The sequence below is a fragment of the Pipra filicauda genome, unplaced genomic scaffold (genome assembly GCF_003945595.2).
Source record: "Pipra filicauda isolate LSUMZ 115617 unplaced genomic scaffold, ASM394559v2 scaffold315_size853536_pilon, whole genome shotgun sequence".
Lineage (NCBI taxonomy): Eukaryota > Metazoa > Chordata > Aves > Passeriformes > Pipridae > Pipra > Pipra filicauda.
In genome coordinates, this window is record NW_024104438.1 from 165,436 (window position 1) to 183,594 (window position 18,159).

General features: G+C 42.1%; 1 protein-coding gene across 1 annotated transcript; it reads right to left on the minus strand.

Annotated features, from left to right (window-relative positions):
* Positions 1-358: 358 nt before the first annotated feature.
* On the minus strand, positions 359-16,851 carry SUCLG1 (succinate-CoA ligase GDP/ADP-forming subunit alpha). Its single transcript, XM_027722823.2, has 9 exons — positions 16,743-16,851; positions 8,102-8,205; positions 7,122-7,238; positions 6,387-6,599; positions 6,241-6,298; positions 3,886-3,969; positions 3,128-3,279; positions 2,381-2,569; positions 359-1,412 (listed from the first exon to the last, which is right to left on the minus strand). The coding sequence occupies exons 1-9, from the start codon at positions 16,789-16,791 to the stop codon at positions 1,386-1,388; spliced, it is 993 nt and encodes a 330-aa protein (XP_027578624.1). The 5' UTR covers positions 16,792-16,851; the 3' UTR covers positions 359-1,385.
* Between the last annotated feature and the right edge of the window lie 1,308 nt (positions 16,852-18,159).

Genomic DNA, 18,159 nt, shown 5'->3' on the forward strand with positions numbered 1-18,159 from the left:
TATCTGTTGCCATAGACTTTATCAAATGATTTACTGCCCAGTCCTGCTTTCAGCCATCCAGTGGCTGGCTGTCAAGTTCATCTGAGTAAATCACTCCAAGGTGAACAATACAGCACCTGGTCTCTGTCCCAAGGCCTGGATCACCTGACTGATGCCTGACCATACATAAAGTGCATTAATAGACATTCAGTGCAGCACAGATATGACCTGTCCTTTTATGCATTTCATCAGGGCTCAGCTCTAGGAGCTGTAAATGTCAGCATTGAGACATCTGCCTACTGCTTGCTTTAGGAAGAGAAATTCCACAGGGATTGGAGTAAGAAAACTAAGAACAGTTTTAAATAAATAACAACACGAGTTTTCGTAACAGCACCTTTATGGAACACAAGGTTAGCTCTAGACAAGTGCCAGGTTACATGAACTTTCAGTCCTCTATATAAAGCAATCTGGGATTTAGTCCACCTTGATAAAACCTATAACACTTATTTATAGGCACAATATTGGGCTACTTCCACAGTAAAAAAAAAGGGCTTTCCATTACAGTGCTGGGAGTGGTTAACAAGTAAGTTACCTTATTATGTTCTTTTTTTTAGAGAATAATAATTCTCCTCCTCTGTGTCGCATTGTTATTAGAATTTCAGAACACTAGCAATGCAATTCTAGTTAAGATAAAGTGGCAATTAAGGTAATGTAAGCTAAAGACCAAACCATCTTCATAGATACAGACAATTTTGAATATATATTTTGCATGTGAAATTAGATTAATTTTTGTGAATAACAATTCCATCTCTATACACAAACAACAGAATTCCTTGCCAGTAGAGAACTGCACTGTGCATGGCTAGTCAGCCTTGAAGAGAAAGTCTGGACCTCAGGCATATCCAGCTACGTGGATCAACAAGCAATCCCTTCAGATCCAGCAGCTTTGGTTTAATGGACGGAAACTTTGGCCTGTTGTTCAAACATACTTGCCAGCAACAAACAAGTGGGACTGGAGTCGTTAAAAACAAAGCAAAGTGTGGTATGTGCATAAAGTCAGTGCCTTGATCCTTAAAAGCATCTCTACAGGCAACTTTACCTTAAAAATGGGCAGTGCTTAAGTTACAAAGGATTTTTTTTATGATGACTGAAGAAAATAGCTCTGCTTCAGGAATTCAAAAGATGGGTCAGATTTAGTAGTAGATTTATTAATTTGCTGTGATTTACAACGAGGTGATAACGTCTGAAACAAGGGAGACATCAAAACAGGTTTAGCCAGGAGGTTTATGGCTTCCAAGTCATTTGGGCATCAGTCATTTGGGCAACTGAAGATTAGCAGACAAAAGGTAAGCACAGGCCAGGTGCTGCACTGGTGTTTTGGAGACTGTATTCCAAAGTGTCTTCTCTTACAGCAATTTCCTTTTCTCGAACTCCTGCAAATAGCACACAGATGTTACCAGTGGGAGAAAAAAGAAAATGCTTCTATTACTGTTTTATTTTAAATTACTTTGTGTTTATCTTAGCAAAACTTATTTTAAGAATTAGAAACTGGAATTAAACATTAAAATATAAAATGCATAAAGTGTGCAAGCTAGGGGAAAGGAGAATAAGCATTCTCCCACCTCACATTAGCAAAACAGTTATGGAAAGTGCCAGACTGCAGTCAGGGCATGCTCTCAGACTGCAATATTGTCAAGGAACCATTTGCTCCCAGGCATAACATAATGGGCTTGAAAAACCCTAGTGCTGTGTAATAGCTGCAGTAGAATCCTTACAGCAAAGGACTCAAGCGAGAGAAGAAACAAAATAAAGATTTTCATTTTAGTAAAGAAAATATACAACAGAAGAAGAGAAGAATCCCACAGCACCCTGTGGAGATGCTGTACTATACAGTCACCACAGGAAACAAAAAATACCTAAAACAGCTGAATTATGCATTTCCTCTAGCTGTGAAGCAACCCCTTATTTTAGATATCAACTAAGGAAAATGCAAATAATCCCGTTCCATACCTCAGTTTTTCAGCTGTATACATTCAACCATAACTCTGAATTAGTACTTAAAACAGACTTATATGCCAAGGTTCTCCTTCCTCAAACACCCTACTTACAGAGAATGTTCTGTTTTAAATTAATTTGGGTTTTTTGCATCCAGAAAACAATTTCGACAAGTTGCTGCACTTGAAAGCAAAATGTTTACTTTTCTATAAAACAGTATCACATAAAACTGTATGCACATATCTTTTAAGTAGTAATTTCAGCTTGTTCAGTCAAGAGAGCTCTTATATTTAACCAAGTCCAGAGCAACAGAGTATCTGGATAAGAGATGCACTCCCAACTTGTATTCCCTGAGAAGTGGCTTCTTGCTCTGGATGGCCACATGTACCAATTTCTAGAGACACACCTTGTAGATGGTGCTGCCCAGCTGAGCAGGGGACATGCTGACCACAACACCTGCACTCTGAAGGGCTGCAATCTTCTCCTTAGCTCCCCCTTTTCCCCCAGCAATGATTGCTCCAGCGTGGCCCATCCGCCTGCCCGGAGGCGCCGTCAGGCCGGCGATGAACGACACCACTGGCTTGGCATTTGGGCCCTGGGAAGAAACAAAAGATACCCAGTTACAGGGGGGAGGGTGAGAGGAAAAGCAATTCCAGATGGCAGACTTTTTATTTTCTATTTTGTATTTAAATATCAACCAGCCAGGCAAAGACATTAAACAGCCGGAAACTTCAGACGACACGAACAAAAAGGCTTAAAGAGTGTGGAATACTTTCTCTCCTGCTAACCATCATAAAGCAGAAGCAAAGAGAAACTGTAAATCTCTCTACAGAGCCATATATACTACAAAAAAAAAAAATTAAAAATAAAAATTCACTACAAGCATTGTTACAGGAATAAAAATCTAAGCTGACACTGCTCTCCAGTTCACAGAATCATTAAGGTTGGAAAGACCTCTAAGATCAAGTCCAACCGTTACATTTAATCTGGACAAAGCTCCTAATTTCACCTCTTTCTCTTTAATAAAAGTAATACTGTTTTGTAGTACTGTTTTTGTAAGCAGACATTAGAAATTGAACTGAGTTTTCCTTGAAGTGGCAAAAGAAGTTGGATAACTACAAAGGTGTCTGGAAGCAACATGTTTAAGACTTACAGAATTATGTTCTTTCAAAAATGCTGCTGCATCTTCTTCAGCATTTCCTCCAATTTCCCCAATCAATATAATCCCCTCGGTATGAGGATCCTTCAAGAAGACATCAAGGCAGTCAATAAAATTAGTTCCATTGAAGGGATCACCTCCAATCCCTGAAAAAAAATTAAAACCACACGAAAAAGACTTACTCAAGATAATGATATTGCATTTATGATAAAAGTTGCAAAGTAAATTTCAGCATGAGGAGTATTCCCAAAGGCTCATGAGACAGGCAGCTCTGAAGGCTCTTGCCAAGTCTGAGTGTGTCAAATTCCTGCTCCAAATACCTCCCCCACAATTTACAGAAAGCTTTGATATCTGAACGTTCACCTTTCACACTGTAAACAAAATATTATGGGCACAGAAGGACTGAGACCTCAGCTCTAGAATTTTGCTGTAAGAAAACTGAATTTACTTAACACCCAACTAAATGCCTATCCCCTTATAATATTAAACTTCTTGGGAAAATCTGTTTCCAAATTGACATCATATTTGCTGGCACTTCTCTGTTCAAAGCTGGTTTTTAGGGTTTTATTAACCTGATATGGAAACAATAAGAGAGAAGGGCTATACTCTTCACAGCATATAGGGATCTCATTTCTCAACACGACTGCCATTCAGCAACTTCTACACTTGGGTAAAGGAATTACTCTGGATTTATCCTGTAAATTAAAACCAGATTAGTCTTGGTCCAGTAGGCTGTTTCCAAGGAAACCTACCAACACAGAAAGACTGCCCCAATCCAACTTGCGTTGTCTGATGAACAGCCTCATATGTCAAGGTTCCAGATCTTGACACAATACCTTTAGGAAAGAAAAGAAGATAAACTTAATATTAACAGAGTTAAGCACATGACTAGAGGCAGCTGCACTTATATTCATGACAATCACCTTAATAAACAACACCAGATGCCAGTTTTTCCATCTGTCCTTGCCAAAACGTGAAAACTCTCCGTAAGATTCTATCTGCACTGTTTCTTGGTTGTCACTTTTTAACACTTAATTGTCAACAGACTAAACCTGCCCAGGAATTCAATAACACTGGCTGAGACAGAATTCATCATGCTACAGCCTTACCAGGAAAGAAAACTGAAAACAAAATAGAAGAATATAGTTCTTATCTTGCATGCAAGTAGCTGATGCACTAAACTTGAGGCAAAGCCGCAGCTCAGTAGCCAACAAAAGAATTCTGTATTAATCACAGCCCCAGTAAGGCCAGGCACAGGAGAGATCCTCCAGAACAGAAATACGCTGCACAAATGTAGGTTATCACTATTAAGTTTATTTGTTGCTGCTCTACAAAACTCACTCGGCATTTATGTGACAACATTACAAGAAACCACAACCCCAGTTTTAAATTCAGAGTGGAAGGTAACACAGAGCCCAGATCAGGGGCAAAATATTTGCATGGCTTTTTCTTCATTTTTCCAAGACTTCCACTGATTGGTACAAAAGGAAAGGTTTCTAGGAAAAACAGACATAATCTTCCGTCTACTTCAAGCCATCTAGCAAGGAATATCACAAGTATATTGCATGAACAAAGGAGAAAATACACCACTAGACTAACAGCCTTAGTTTTATCAACTATTTATACTGTTGGACAGCTGAGATGTGTACTAGCAAAGGCTTTTTCTTGCTATGTTTGCCATTAAGATCAGATTGCTCCAGAGAAGCTACAGATAAGAGTCCAAAGACTGTGGCTATTTTTATAGCAGTATATTCAGATGATTCCTGGATGCCTCACAGTAATAGAAAGCTGGGGAGCACATCACCAAAGGTCATCACAGTGTTAGACGAAGCTGGGAGGATGGTACAGCTCCATTTTTATTCCTTGATCCTCGGAAAACCATCGAAAACATTTCCAGCAATGTCAGAGCTACTGGGTTCAGGATTTAAAATATTCTTTTGCACTTGACGTGCCTTGCATTCAGATTGTAATAACTTGTGACTACAGGACATTTCTTGTAGGTATTTAGAAAATCTGAAGAGAACCTTGACTCAGAAGGGAGCTCAGGGCAACATTGGTTGATGTTGCTTTTTACAGTCATAGAGCAATGTCTCAATGGTTTCTACAAAGGGCGTAATTGCAGCCATCTGGTTTTTCAATTCCAGGTTTACAGGCACTTTTGAAAGCTGGAGGTGTAACACGAGTGTTAACACATCTTCCAGCATTCCCTAGGTGCAGTATATTCTCAAGTCAGAAGTGGTTAAGAGGAAAAGATAGTTTCTCATGCTAGAAAAACTGCACTGAGTCCCTTTAGTTCAACAGCATTGAACAGGTTTTCCCACAAAAAATACAGTTTTCATCAAAAATAGAAGTAATGTTGCAAAGTGATCAAGTTAAACCAGTTACCTTGCTGACAAGAAACATACAGCATATACTGTCTACAACAGTGTTTATGAAGCTCTATTTAAGAAGAAATTTATATTTTGGAGGAATTTTCTCTATAGCTCCTGAACTGCATTATTTTTTAAAAAAATCAAGTTATTTCTAGCCACAATGAGTCAACAAAAGTCAGGACAAAAGATTTGCATGCAACAGGGTGTGTGATTATACACAGTGTGTGTAACTAACATGAACAAGTCACTGCCTTCCTGCCCTTAACTACACTGCCTGAGAACTGGGTATATTTGTCACTTCCCCTTGTCATGTTTCAATAGTTGTCTAAATTGTCACATTAAAAACTTGCCTGTAATCTCTTCTCTTTGCTGTAATACTGAGCTCACAATAGGTCCTAAGGAGCCAAGCTATTGGAAGGAATAGCATTGAGGAGCTTAGTCCTCTCAAATTCCATGATAAATGGAAGTTTCCTTAAGACTCTCCTTTGGAGACACCAAGGCCATCACACTAAGGCAACTTCCAATTGCTTTACCTCTACCATGAGCACCCAGTCCTGTTATGAAAGACTTCTTGATTTTGGCCTTCAGGATTGATAATGCCAAAATTCACTTACAAAGCGAGGGCAGACAAGCTGTACTAACTGTCTGTGGGACAGGATGTGCCCAGCCTCATGAGGCAGAACACCAGAGCAATAAATTAAGTTCTAGATGACGCATAAATATTCAAAAACTCACCGATTCTTCCCTTCTTGTGAATGTGACCAGGCATGATACCAATTTTACATTCTCCAGGCTAAGGAAAGAGTGGGAGAAGTCAGATGGAACATTCAAACCACCACTAAGTACGGTCCAGCCTCGGGCCAAACCCAGAAACCACTTACATTGATGACTCCAGGGCAGTTTGGGCCCACCAGCCGGGTCTTGCCCTGCCTGACCAGCCTGTGTTTGACCCGCACCATGTCCTGCTGGGGGATCCCTTCAGTGATGCACACGACCAAGGGCATCTCTGCATCGATTGCCTCATTGATGGCAGCAGCAGCAAACGGGGGAGGGACATATATCACAGTGGCAGAGGCACCCGTTTGCTCTTTGGCCTACAGAGGACACAACAAAAAATACATCACATAATTAGTGGGGCTGGAGACAACATCTGACAACAAATCATTTAAAATACATCCATTCTCAGGCATAAATTAAGTAAATGGATATGTATTAATTGACTATGATCAAAGCAAGAGTTAAATTCCCTGAAGATGGGACACAGAGTGCAAGTAGGGAACTGAGAACTAACCACTGTCTGGAAAGGATCTGCCCCAGGATCACCATCATAAATACTCTTAGAAAATAGTTTTCTAAAAATTCATCATACACACCAGAATCAATCAGAATCTAGTTGCATGCATAAAGCAAGTGTATCCAGACTCTGTGAACTTCACAGTGGAAGCCAAACTTGTACTTGACCACATTGAATGCTCCCTCTTTCACAAGGCTTCTATTTCACTCCTTGCCCAGTGACATCCACAGCTCAAATATTTGTCTCTTCAGCGTGAGCAATGAAATAAGGAGCCCTTCAGCAGCATTAAATTGTGTGCCCTCCAGTCACCGCTGCAAATTACCTCCTTCACAGAATTAAACACAGGCAGACCTAGATGAGTTTTTCCCCCTTTCCCTGGAGAAATTCCTCCAACTAGATTGGTGCCATAGTCCAACGCCTGCTGGCTGTGAAAGGTGCCCTATGAGAGGGAAAATAAGTGAAGTTAAAAGGTATGTAATAGCAAATAAAATTAACCAAAAATTCTGATGCTATCTGTAATTCTGAAGGTAATTTATGGCACTTAAATCTACAATGAGAAGGGAAGTTTTCACTACATGTATACAATCAGGTATTTTGAAGAGTGCATTGACATGTTTTTAAATGAGTTCAGCCCATGCTCATATGCTCTGCTTTTCCTTTTATATCAGAGCACTGCAGTCGCATGCTAAAGGATATTTTGCTGTGTGTTGCTAATACACCTGCAGACACACCAGCCACGTTTTATTGTCCACATCAAGTCTGGCAGATGACAAACACTATAGTAAAATAGAAATTAGCATTCTCATCCATGACTAGCTGATAGTTTTACAAAAGCAGCCTTCTCCCCTTGCAAATGTGTAAGAGAGTGAATCTGAGAAAATTATTAAATATCCTGAAATAAAATCAGAAATTTAATTCATAGGTATTGATACTCAAATGCATTTGTGAAAGAGGCACTTCTAAAATTGTAAGGTTTTTACAGGGTTTTTTTGCAAATCTCCTTTTACAAAGAAACCCTTTCAGCTGTATACAATATAAAGTCTTAAGATCAAAATGAAGAACAAAAATGAAAAGTACTACAATAAAGATGACTCAAAATCAAGTTTCAAGCTTGTGCACAAGTATTTGGCCAAAAAAAAGGAAACCACAGTGCTGAAGGACCTTCCTGATGGTGAAGGAAGTTCAGCTTCCTACTGAGACAGACAAATCCAGTGTATAATCCCTTTCATACATTATTAAGTTTTTCAGGCAATTAAATTTCTGAACTGAAAAGGTGATAAAAGAAATAGCTCATAAGCATACCTGTTTGCCTGTAAAACCCTGACAGATAACCTTTGTGTTTTTGTTAACATACAGATTTTTCCTAGATGCCGTGTAGGAGCAGTGTCGGACTCCATTCTGTTGAACTAGAGAAAAAAAAAACAGAAGAGAGAACAAACCATTAATCCACTGTTCTGTCAGACTCTGAGTCAAAAAATGTCCTATCAAGTAAGTGCATATCGATTAGTGCTTGTATCAGAAGACCATGAGCAGCTATGTTTTCTGCTCTGAAGCTGCATTCAGTGCTTGTCATTCTAAGATATTAAACACGTGCAGTTCACCCTATCGTGTGATTACTCAGTTTACTAGAAATCAAGAGAGTATTTCTCATATCAAGCACTTAATATCAGGATTCCTCATGACAAGTGACAGACAGAAACAACTTCTTAACCACTATTTTCATTTGCAAATGAACATGTCTCCATCCTCTCAGAAATTCTGCGAAGTGGCAAAGTAGAACTAAAATCCCAATATCCAGAGGCATGACACAAGTACTATGTTACACCTCCTGTGAACAGAGCACAGTCCAGACTAGACAAGGAGAGATAATTGAAGAGCTCAAGGGCACCTCAGCCCAGGTAAAACCTAATGCCAAGCAAGACAGTACAGCAAGAGATTTTCCTCCAACAGATTCCTGGCTACAGGCACCTAGACATCGCTGCTGGACATGCACTCGGGCTTGTGAGGAAACACAGCTCTCCAGATATTCCCCTAGAATGATTTTCAATTCAGTTCTCACAACTCTGATACTGACAAAAGAAAACAACACAATTGCAGAAAAAGAGCACAGCGTGTGCTGATATCAAAAAGCTCAGGAGAATGATGGCAGCTGTGCTGAAGGAAAAGATATGTTGACATCAAACGATTAAAAAAGAAATGCGCAGAATTTTACCCTCCAAGAAAGCTTGAGATGAGGAGGAAGGAGAGGTCTTCTGGTATAAAAAAGATGCACACATTTATTGCCATTGCTTTTTCAAACACCAGAGTTTTGAGGGGATCAGAGTCAATTTACTCCCTGTAAGTCTTTTACATAAAAACTTTATTTTATGCATAGAGTGAACCCAGGAAGGCACAATCCTAATGCAGAAACCAACAACAGCACGTTACTATAAAACCCTTCACCTCTTTTAAAGCTTTACCAACAAAGATCTGAGGAAGTAAAAAGTGAAGTTGAAATCAAAGTAAGAGATTCTGAATCATGATCCCTGGACTGCCCCATATACTTATTCAGGCATGTCTGAACAAGGAAAGGATATTTATTTTCTATTTTTAGGAAGGAAATAAAAACTATTCAGTGGGAAAAAAAAAGGAAAAAGGTATTTTTCAACAGAAACTGTTAATGCACGGAATTTACTAAAATGCATTATAACAATTTATATGGCGTGGTAAAAAAGTGCAGAAAATTTAAGATCTATGTACATACTCATTTCTATGACAGAACTACACGGGACTCTTCCACAAGTACTTTTGCCAACTAAATTTTAGTGCTACACTGCTTTTATGCTTTACTTCTATCCAAAAAAAAGTGAGATGAGAAACCAAACCATACCAGAACCAGTCCACAGACATCAGCGCTATTGCTAAATCTAAAGTCCTCACTCTGTTCTTAGAAAGTGCTGGCAAATCCGGGACTTAACTCCAACCACTCCTGCCATTCTCTAAGGATCTGCAGCAGATCCTCAACTTCAGATGGAGATGAAGCAAAGCTCAGCAGAGAAAGGTACAGACTTGCATGCAGTAAACTCATAAGGAAAGTCGTGAAGGTGCACTTTAGGTGACCTGCAGGGTTTTAACCTAAATCACAACATTATGCACAAATACTGTTGCAGAATTTGTTATGCCAGGAAATACAAAGCAGTAATGGACAAAGTCCACACCAAATCCATATAAAAAGCCATACAAAAGCCAACCATATCCTGGGCTGCATCCAAAGCACTGTGGGCAGCAGGATGAGGGAGGTGATTCTGTCCCTCTGTCCTGCTCAGGTGAGACTCCACCTGCAGTGCTGCCTCCAGCTCTGGGGTCCCAGCACAGGAGGAACCAAGTTGATCAGAGGGACGGAGCAACTCTGCTATGCAAAAAGGCTGAGAGAATTGGGATTATTCAGCCTGGAAAAGAGAAGGCTTTGGGGTGACCTAACTGTGGCCTTCCAGTACCTGAAAGAAACTTACAGGAAAGATGGGACAAGACTATTTACAAGGGTATATAGTGATAGGACAAAGGAGAATGGGTTCAAATTGAGAGTAGTTTTAGATTAGATATTAAGAAAAAAATCTTTACTGACGGTGATGAGGCCCTGGCACAGGTTGCCCAGGGAAGTTGTGGATGCCCCATCCCTGGAAGTGTTCAAGGCCAGGTTAGATGGGGCTTGGAGCAACCTGATCTAGTGGAAGGTGTCCCTGCCCATGGCAAGTGGCTGTGAATTAGACCATCTTCAAGGTCTCTTCCAACCCAAACCATTCTATGACTCTATGTAAATATGCCTGAGGCTGAGATTTAACGAGCAGGGTTAAGATGCAGGCAGAAGACAGCACAGGATGATCCTCATCCTTAGTCAAGGACTTGGCCTCCCTAGACAAGGCTGCAAAGCCCTGCACCTGCACTGCAACAAAAACTCACTCAAACACACAGCTGGCAAACAGCAGCCTGCCTCCAGCAAAGGAGAGGCAAAAGAGGCACAGAAACAGCTGGAATGCTGGTCAGGAGAGCAGGGAATCAGTCTGCCTGATCCCAGCCATTCAGGCAATCCCTCATTGGCAGCAGGTGTGACTGGGTAAAACCCAACCCTGAGAGCAGCAAAGGATGATCTCCCTTGAGAAGAAGCTGTTACAGTCATCACCACCAGCAATGCCTTGGGGAGAACAGTCTGGGCTTCCGGGAGCATGGGAGCGAATGTTTGGAAATGGGCCTGCAAGGGGAAAGAGTAAACAGGCAACACTAAACTGATTCAAATCTAAGTTTTATAGAGTCTGTGCTGCATCACTGACAAATCCACCTGCAAAATAAGAGAGGGATGCTTGCTAGCCACACATTTGTCACTCAGCAACTTCAGTACTTTGAAAAAATAAAAATAAAAATCACAGAATGGGTCAGGTTGGAAGGGAACACAGTAGGGCATCTGGTCCAACCTCCCTGCTCAAGCAGGGTCATCCAAGAGCATATTGCACAGGATCGTATCCAGATGGTTCCTGCATATCTCCACTGAGGGAGACTCCACACCCTCTTTGTTGTTGACAAACTCACAAATAGTCACTCATTTCTCTATACCTTAAAGCAATTCTACACTCTCAGTTCAGCTGTCCATTCCAGATCTATTTTCAGATATTTATAACCTTGCACAAAACTGTTTTTGAAAGCTTAAGTTTGTCAATTCCCACTCTTCAGAACACTGTATAAATATATTTTTCAAGGATAAAAAGCTTTTGAGCATTTTTCAAGCTATCAAAAAAAAAAAATCTAAGCACTGATATCTAAAAGGCAGCTTAAAATTTAAGCTTTGTGTGGATTTACTGCTGAAAACCCTATGTGCTTCTTACATTACTGTATGGCCCTGCTTCAGAGAAAATACAGCTGGTTCCAAAAAGCCTGGCTATAGGCTTGAGCTGTCTGCTGTCTCTAGAGAGAGGCAGCTTAGCATGGGCCCATGGCCAGGGAGCAATACATTTTTTAAGAAATTTAAGGAAAAAAAAAAACTAAAAATCACCTTGCAGTTTCCAGGATCGATGAGTCTGAGTTACTGAGGGTTTTAAAGTGGGATGATACAGTCTTTTACTTGTGTTCCTGGCCCTGCCTGCAGCAGAAACATTTGCCTCGGTTATCAGCACAGCAGGAGCAGCAGGGGCATGGGTCAGGATGAGGCTCTGCTCCATGTGGCACAAACAGCAAGTCCTGGGTGCAAGCAGCCGGCAATTTACATAATTAAGACAGATACAAGATGAGAAGGAAACAGGTGGAAAGTGGGAATGGCATGCCTCAGTTCACAGCAGGTAGGAGTCAGAAATAGAATCCAAGTCTCAACTTCCACCCAGGACCTGCCTCCCAACTTCCAAATCCTTTTAGACAATTGCTTTTACTAGTACAAATTTGGGTGCTTGACTCTAAATGCATGTTGCTTCATGAAGTCTGGAGGACGGAAAAAAAAATGAAAAAAAAAATTTGCTCTTCAGCTGTGAACCAGCAAGAGTCAAACCCATTGGTGATGCTATTTTAATGCACAAGCCTAAATTACAGGCCAAGCTGCAAAGGTGAAGGCTCCAGATGAAGTCCTGGAGCACAAGGACAACTCTTATCAAATCCAAATCTTACCAAAGCACAGGGGAAATGTTGTGCTTTGTCAAATCAGAGTTCTAAGATAAAATTACCATGTTGAACGAAGGCCTGCAATGGGCCTTTAGCAAAGAGTATTAAAAATAAAACAAGAGACTGGACAATCTTTCCCAGGCAACCCTTTCATTTCTGCCACACCTCTGTTCTGTTTAAAAATAAAGTTATACAAATAACAAGATGCATTTATTTTGGCTTTCCAGTCCTTTAACTTCTAGATAGCTAAAAACTGAGACGTACTGTGGCAAGAGCCTACTTTGGCCCATTGTACAGGATAACCAAGCAGTTATGAAAAGTGCTCAAATACCAAACCCCAACTGTCTCAGAGGAGATGTAAAGCAAGATCTAAATTTAGCAAAAAGCCTGTATATGGAACATCAATTGTTTTACAGTAAAGAAAACTTACTAAAAACTACGGACAGTTACTCCAACACACACACTGTGCTGATAGTTACTCTGGCATGTCCAGAAACAAGGCCCCAGCCAAGCCCAGAACTCACTGCAGTTCAAGAAACAGAAAAATCCACCTACATTTATCTCAGGAAAAAAACCTCATTATCCATGGGCTCCAGCAGGGCTTTAAGCTCACTTGTGAATTACAATGAACAAATCTTTTTGAAAAATACCCTGTTATTTATCATGAAGTCCAATCATGAATTTGCACATTAAAAAGAAAACTGACCCATTTACATGGTATTTTAAAGCACACTGGTGTTCACACTGAGCTTTCAGGCACTCCTTGAGCAGCAACATCTCACAGGCAAAAATTTCATTTAAAACAATGCAACCCGAGCTACATTTCATAGAATCATGGAATAGTTTGCATTGGAAGGGACCTTTAAAGGTCATCTAGTCCAGCCCACAACTTATTTGGGTTGTGCAAGCCAGGTGGCAGCACAGATACTAAGGGCTAAATCTCTTCCTCACTCAAACTATACAAAGTGGAAAACTTGTTATTTTCAGGACTCTTGTAAGATTTCCTATGGACAGGAATCCAGCCAAAGTGCCCCCTTCTTTACCCCCATTTAATCCAGATCAAAAAAAAAATGGAATTTGGAAGGTGAGGTAACATCTGAGGGTGTTCATAAAGCGAGCACAGTATAAAAGCAAGATGAAACAGCAGATTCTACAGGGACCTAAGCTCATACCCACATTGCCAGAAGACTGAAAAGTTATAAGTGAAATTCTTCCTCTATTACTCTTTGAAGAAGCCACAGAACTCAGGGATGAAGGAAGACATTCCTCTTCTATTACATAAGCAAGGAAAGAAGAAAGCCTTAGAAATCATATGGGCTCCAGTGAAATGGAGGAAATGGAGATCACCACAGGGGAAACTCAGGGAAGGACTGAGGTACAAGGAGTGCTACTTAAAATGCTAAGAAGTCCTTTTTTACACACACACATCCCACCCCTCTCTTTATCTTCAATTAGTTATGGACATTCAGCTTGTTTCTGAGAAATCCTTTTGATATTTTGGACACGTTTAATTTGCACTTTTATGACCACCTTCCTTCTCTTTCGTCTGCCTACAAATGCAAGGCCTGAGGAGGACAGAGCAGTTCTGGGGAGCTTCTGCCAGCACAGAAGAGCATAAACCCACCTCCAGAATTCACCCTTGAGGTTATCAGTTACATTAGCAGAAGATGATCCTTATTGACAAAGAAGTTTTCATGCTCTTGAGGGATTGTTCAAAATATCTTGCTCCTTTGTTTAAGAGGATTATGCTCTCAGAGCATTTCTAGATATCAGTCCCGAGCCACTCTTCTCTCACCCTTCCCTTGCCAAATTCCTATTAATTATGGCAACCCCAATCTGTGAACACGAAATAGGAGTTGAGGAATTAAGTCAATGAATCAGGCTGTAAAGGGCAGATGCAATGACTGTGCTACACCTACCACATCAAAACAAAACTAGGACTAATGGGAAATGACATGCAGAAAAATTTCAGCCCTTTCAACACATCTTTCTTTCCTAACCCAAAAGTTCCTTCTCAGCACAAATTATCTATTTCTTTAACGCCAACAAGCTGCTTTTCCCCACTCCAAGGCACACTCCACTGAGAACGCGTGCAGGAAAAGCTTTGTGAGCTTTCCTCTCTCCACACTGTTGACATAAAAACAATTCAGGAATTCCTCAGTTTGGGCTGTTATTTCTGCAGCAATCCTTTGCCAGGGTTACTCACATAATTACTGTAATCTTTTAATCTAAGAGCTCTCCAGAGCCTTCTAACAGGCCCAGGACATGAAATCCCTAATCCTGACTCCCCAGTCCGTTCAGGTGCCTACAAAGACTCTTCTAAGTGTGGTACAGACCAGCACAGGTTTCTCCTGACTCCCTCCACATACAACCAGTGCTCTGAACTGACCTCTGAGCAGCACTTGCCATTCACTGACATATTTTATACCCTCTTTTTGCAACTTCCTGATCCAAACCTTAAGGATACACACCCTGCACGTTTCCCTCAGCAACGCACCAACAAAAATAAGAGTTTGCATCTCTTTTGCAACAGAGCAACACCAGAAACTCATGGTTTTAAATCACTAAGAGAAACAGATGGTAATTATTTGTTAGTGAAAATGTATGTACAAAGTCCAAATTTAAGGTTTCAGCAGTTTTTTAACATTTTGTAAAGACTATCAAACCAAGCAAAGGCTTCCAATGAAGGACTACGTCATCTTGCATGAGTTTCTATAAAAGATTTCATGAACAGCTGCAAAAAGACATTTCTTGAGCCACTTAGATCTCTTCTTTTCCTCTACTCCTCAAAATAATTTTAAGAACCATTCCCTGAATCTCTTACTGCTATTTGTAAAGGGAACAATGTGGAGTTTTAACACGTAAAACTGCACCCAAGAGTAGCTTTGCTGGGAGTATAAATTAAAATAAATTGGAAGGTGCTACATTCCCATCTGTTCCCCTCCATCAGAACCAATTGTCATCAGGCTCAGGGGAGCCAATTCAAAAGCTAAAGTGGCAGAAATTAACTGTATAGTAAGAAAATAGTTTTCTGTTCCTGTTCACGGAGAACAAGAGGCAGGAATTGGATACCCAGCTGGACGGCAGGTGTGCCACAGGAACTACTCACACCAGATTATGGCTGTGAGATCCTGTTGCCAGACCCTGACCTGCAAGTCACCATGCCACTGAGACAAAAACACTTTGTGTGGAGTGAAATGAGGTAGATTTAACTTTGTCCATTCATTTTCAGCTGCAAGAGCCAAATTAATGCACTATTTCCTCAGTTCAGATACCAAGAAACTGCTCTTGTGACCCACACTAATTTCACGGAATCACAGAATGGTTTGGGTTGGAAGGGACCATCAAGACCACCCAGTTCCAACCCCCTGCCATGTGCAGGGACACTTTCCACTAGACCAGGTTGCCCCAAGCCCTGTCCAACCTGGCCTTGGACACTTCCAGGGATGGGACATCCACAACCTGTGCCAAGCTCTCATCACTCTTACAGTCAATAATTTCTTCCCAAAGCTAATCTAAACTTACTTTTATTTCAGTTTAAAGCCATCCCCCCTCCTGTGTACTACAAGCCCTTGCAAAGTCTCCTCTTCAATAGAGAACGTAGCTTTAACTGAGCAAAATAAGCACGGAGAAAAAAAAAAAAAAGGAATAAAAAGAAAAAAAGGAAGTACTTTATTGTTTTATTATGATGTTCAGAACAACACATATTAAATGTTTCAGGGTGAAGTACTAGTCTCGGACCGCTCGTGCTCTCCACAACACTTAGCAAACGTTTCAAGCCGAAGTATTAGTGTCGGACTGCTCGTGCTCTCCACAAAAAGAGGCCAATACACAAAAACAACTTCACCGCCTCGTGCTGAAACCACAGGGTAACTCAGGGGCCTCAAGCGGCCTCTCGCCCAACCCACCACCCACCTCTACCAGCTTCCTCTGGCCCTTGACCTTTTTATTCTTTCCGGGGCCGCAACGCGGAGAAGAACAACCTTCCTTGCTCCCCGTCCCCGCGGGCGCCCACCCTCCGCGGGGGAAAAAAAAAAAACTTCCCGTATATTTTATTAACCAGCCTCCTCGCAGCCAGGCGTGCCCCTGCCCCGCCAGAGCAGTGCCAGCCCCCCGAGGAGGGCAAAGCCGGCGCCCGGAGCAGCGCTGCGACCGCCGGGGACACCGCCGGTCCCGCCGGGGACACCCCCGCTGCCGCCGCGGCCCCTCCGCGCCGCGCTCCGCCGTGACCTTGCCCAGCCCCTGTCCCTGCCCCTGTCCCTGTCCCTGCCCCCCGTGCCCACAGCGGTGCCGGGCGGCGGGGAGGGCCCGTCCCGGTACTCACGGCGGAGGACGCGGCCGAGCAGGCGGGCGGCGGGGCTGCAGCGAGACATCGTCCCTCCCGTCCGCAAAGGCGGCGGCGGCGGCGGCCCCGGCTCGGCCCGCCCCGCCCCGGCGGCGGAAGGGCGGCCCCGCGCCGCATTCTGGGGGCTGTAGTCGCCGTGAGGGAGGGAAGGGAAGGGCAGGGGGCGAGGGCGTAGCAAAAAAAAAAAGTCGCGTTTTATTCGGGGAGAAGGTGGAGTTTTATCTCTTTGAGCGGCTGGTATTGAGAGCAATAAGCCCCCGTTGTTCTGTGATATTTTTTTTCCCCCCACCGGCCTATCGCAATGTAAAAATAAGAGCAATAATTATCCGCCGCTCGGTAATTTTCTGTCGGAAGTTTGTGTTGAGGTGGTTGCGAAATAAGCGAGTTTCTGAGGAAAGCATCGAGGCTGGTGAAGGGACTGGAGCACAAGTGCTGTGAGGAGAGGCTGAGGGAGCTGGGGCTGTTCAGCCCGGAGAAGAGGAGGCTCAGGGGAGACCTCATCACTCTCTACAACTCCCTGACAGGAGGTTGTAGCTGGGTGGGTCTCTTCTCCCAGGCAACTATCAGCAAGACGAGGGCATGGAGAGGTTTAGGTTTAGATATTAGGGAGAAATTCTTCACAGAGAGGGTAATCAGGCGTTGGAATGAGCTGCCCAGCGAAGCGGTGGATTCTCCGTCCCTGGAGGTTTTTAAGATGAGACTGGATGTGGCACTCAGTGCCACGGTCTAGTAACTACCGTGGTAGTGCATCAAGGGTTGGACTTGATGATCTCAGAGGTCTTTTCCAACCTGGCTGATTCTATGATTCTATGGTTTAGTTGAAGTAGTGGTGGTAGTAGTAGTGGTACAGTGAGTATCCACTTTTTGGATAAGAGACACTGAACAAAGGCGCTCTGTGACCAACCGGCTGTAAATGCGCTGCTCAACGGGCAAGTTCAAGTAAAGTTCATGCTCCAAATGATTACCAAGAGACCACCAGGAGACCCCCTAGAAACCAAATAAGGACTTCTGAAGAACTTCTTAGGACTATTTAACATACGTATGACCTTTATAAGAGAATTAGTGAATATGCAAGACATTTGCTGAATATGTAAAATTGTAAGTAAGTATTAGCTATGCTGAGCCGAGAATGGGTCACACATGATCAGAGGGGCAATCCTCCTGTGTGCCCAGCACTGATAACAAAAGAATGTCTGACCACCAATGCTCACAAATTAAGTTTTAGGGGTTTCTTATTGCCAATTTCAGTAACAATTTATAATCCCACATGCAAGTTACATGACCAATCAAATGAAATGTATTACCTCTCTGAAAGAGGGTAGATTCACACTAGATAAAATAAAGATTTTTTTTTTTTTACGATGAGGGTGCTGAGGTGCTGGCACAGGTTGCCCAG

Coding starts and splice junctions, on each gene's coding strand:
- SUCLG1 (XM_027722823.2), bottom strand. CDS start 16,791: ATGTCTCGCTGCAGCCCCGCCGCCCGCCTGCTCGGCCGCGTCCTCCGC. Junction 6,600..7,121: donor TGTTTAATTCTGTGAAGGAG/GTAATTTGCAGC, acceptor TGTCCTCTGTAG/GCCAAAGAGCAAACGGGTGC. Junction 3,280..3,885: donor GGGGCAGTCTTTCTGTGTTG/GTAGGTTTCCTT, acceptor ATTTTTTTTCAG/GGATTGGAGGTGATCCCTTC.